Here is a 2563-nt window from a genome sequence, read left to right on the forward strand (position 1 = left end):
GCATCGGAATCTATAACTAGTGTCACAGGAATGGTTAACACTCTCTGTACCAGGCCTATTTTATGCACCCGTCCCTAGAAACCGGGCAATTTTACCAATATTAAAAAAATTACTGCATCAAATCTACTGTTTGGATTGTGGCAAATTTGGTACCATCTTGAAGCTGCACATTTCTACTTTAATTCTGAGTGAAAGAAACTACTTTACAATGCACAGCTTTAAGGTACAGTTATAGAAATCACTTAGATGTTTTAAGAATTTAGAAAAAGTCATACGAATAAGGGAATACAATTGTGATTTATTTTTAACCAAAATTGTGGCACTACATTACATGTTTCTGATAGTATACAGTATTACATATAAATTTCACACAGAATCATATTGTTTTTTAGTGTGGAAAATTTTAAAGCAAGGTTCCAGGCAGAGTGCAACGCCACACTGTTCACATTCGTATCGTGTCTCTTTGCGAGAAGCCTTGCCACTCTGTTTCTTGCTCCTGGAACTGCACACGTGACACACACGAGCAGCATACTTCTTAGTAGTTGCAGGTATGTGCTGCAAAAAATGTCTCTTTGTTAGCCGACCTACAGTTCCTTCATTTCTTGGAATGAATTCAAGTGTGTCGTCTTCAACAAGCTGAACTGCAAGCACTGTTATAAAGTCTGTTATTGTAATTTTCTTCCTGTGCACTGCATTGTACAGCCAAAATGCATTTGATACTCCCATAAGCAGCAAATGGAAATATAATTTTCGCCACCATTTCACAGTTCTGTGCTGGAACGGATTGTACTGCAGGCGTTGGTCTCCAATATCCACTCCAATTTTATTGAGGTTGTAATCAAGTACCTGAAGTGGTTTCAATACTACAGACCCATTTCTCTTAGTATGCGTACCAAATGTTGCTTGATGCCTTGTAGACAATGTATACACATCTCTCTTATCTTTCCACTTCATTGCCAATACATTATCTTTACGCCGAAAAGACATTTCGCCCTTTTTCAGCTTAGCAGATACTAAATCTTTAGGCAATCCTTTCCTGGATTTGTTCACAGTACCAACAGCTCCAGTGCCTTTCTCTGCCAGTTGCTGAAATAGCTCTGGACTGGAATAAAATCGATCTAAATACACAGTGTGGCCTTTGTTCAGCAAGCTGCTGTCAGACAACAATCGCAAAATAACCGCAGACGAAGAATTGTCAACAATATGCTTACCAGCATAAACTTCAAAATTTACAACATAGCCACTACTGGCTTCAGCAACAGCATATACTTTCAGTCCATACTTATGAGGCTTATTTTGCATGTAAACACGGAAACTCACACGACCTCGAAATGGGCAAATTCCTTCATCAATTGTCACTTTTTCTGAGGGACGATATGCCTGGATACATCGCTCCTTCAAATTATTATAATATGGCAAAACTTTGTAAAGTGGATGAAATCCATCTTCGCCTGGTTTTTTCTGATTTGAATTGTCAACAAGATGTAAGCATGACAGTATCTGAGTGAAACGCAAACGGCTCATGACATGGGGACAAAAGTTACAACTAAGAACAGGATTAGTGCTCCAATGGTCCGCAATTTTGGGCTTTTTCGAAACACACATGTGGAAAATAATACCCAAGAAACGCCTCATCTCACTTATAGTCACTGGCTTCCACGAACTCAAAACTGAATGGGGCTTCAGATTATTTCCTCTTCTTTTCTTCTGTATTGTCTGTGATGCATACAAATTTGTCTGTCTCTTGAGTTCATTTACGTCACTGTCAGTAAGGAACACTTTACTGCAATCCAGTACAGAACTCGACTCATCAATATCCACTAGTATCTGCCTGGGTGTCGTGTTGACAGGCAGAGGTCGGTAGGTGTCAACTGCAGTCCACTCACTGTCTTTCGGATACGGCACAGCTGCTGGATTTGAAGCAACACCTTCAACATCATTCTCGTCTTCATCTGAAGACAAACTGTCATCAATCTCGTCTTCTAAAAAGAATATCACATTATGTGTAACTACATACATCGTTTACACATGTTCAACAGATATGTGCGTACTGCACAATTACGTGGAAAATTCGGAAATACGTACCTTCAAACACACCATTGCATTCAGAATCGTCTGAATCACTCTCTACATTATCCAGAGTGTCGCTATGATTGATCAAATCCGCAATTTCTGCGTCTGATAAACCGCGCCGAAACATGATGACAAACAACTGAATGATATACAGACTGAGAACGCAAAGATAAGTTTTAACATGAATTACAGCGCTGCCGTGACATCTATGGACGCATTTTGTTAATAAACATCTGAAAAACGTATAGCGCTGGCCAAACCCGTAGAAATAACGTTGCAGTGTTTTGAATGAAATTAAATGTAGCGGCCCGTAAATTTTACGGGCTTGGTGATTTTCGCGCGATCCCAGGCCCGTAAATTTTACGGGCTTGGCGCTTAGAGTGTTAACAACATAGACCGTAAGAAGAATCAGTTTTCTTGTACTTAAGTCGGCATTGTGCCTTTTGTATTTCATTCCGATGCAATTTCTGTGTTTCATCGTCAATAAGAA

At 39.6% G+C, this 2563-nt stretch overlaps 1 protein-coding gene across 1 annotated transcript; it reads right to left on the minus strand.

Moving 5' to 3' along the window:
- Positions 1-366: 366 nt before the first annotated feature.
- On the minus strand, positions 367-2200 carry LOC124795035 (piggyBac transposable element-derived protein 4-like). The gene is made up of 2 exons (XM_047258817.1): positions 2086-2200; positions 367-1982 (listed from the first exon to the last, which is right to left on the minus strand). Exons 1-2 carry the CDS (start codon positions 2198-2200, stop codon positions 367-369), a joined length of 1731 nt encoding a protein of 576 aa, XP_047114773.1.
- Positions 2201-2563: the final 363 nt, after the last annotated feature.

This window comes from Schistocerca piceifrons, chromosome 1 (assembly GCF_021461385.2).
Source record: "Schistocerca piceifrons isolate TAMUIC-IGC-003096 chromosome 1, iqSchPice1.1, whole genome shotgun sequence".
Classification (NCBI taxonomy): Eukaryota; Metazoa; Arthropoda; class Insecta; order Orthoptera; family Acrididae; genus Schistocerca; species Schistocerca piceifrons.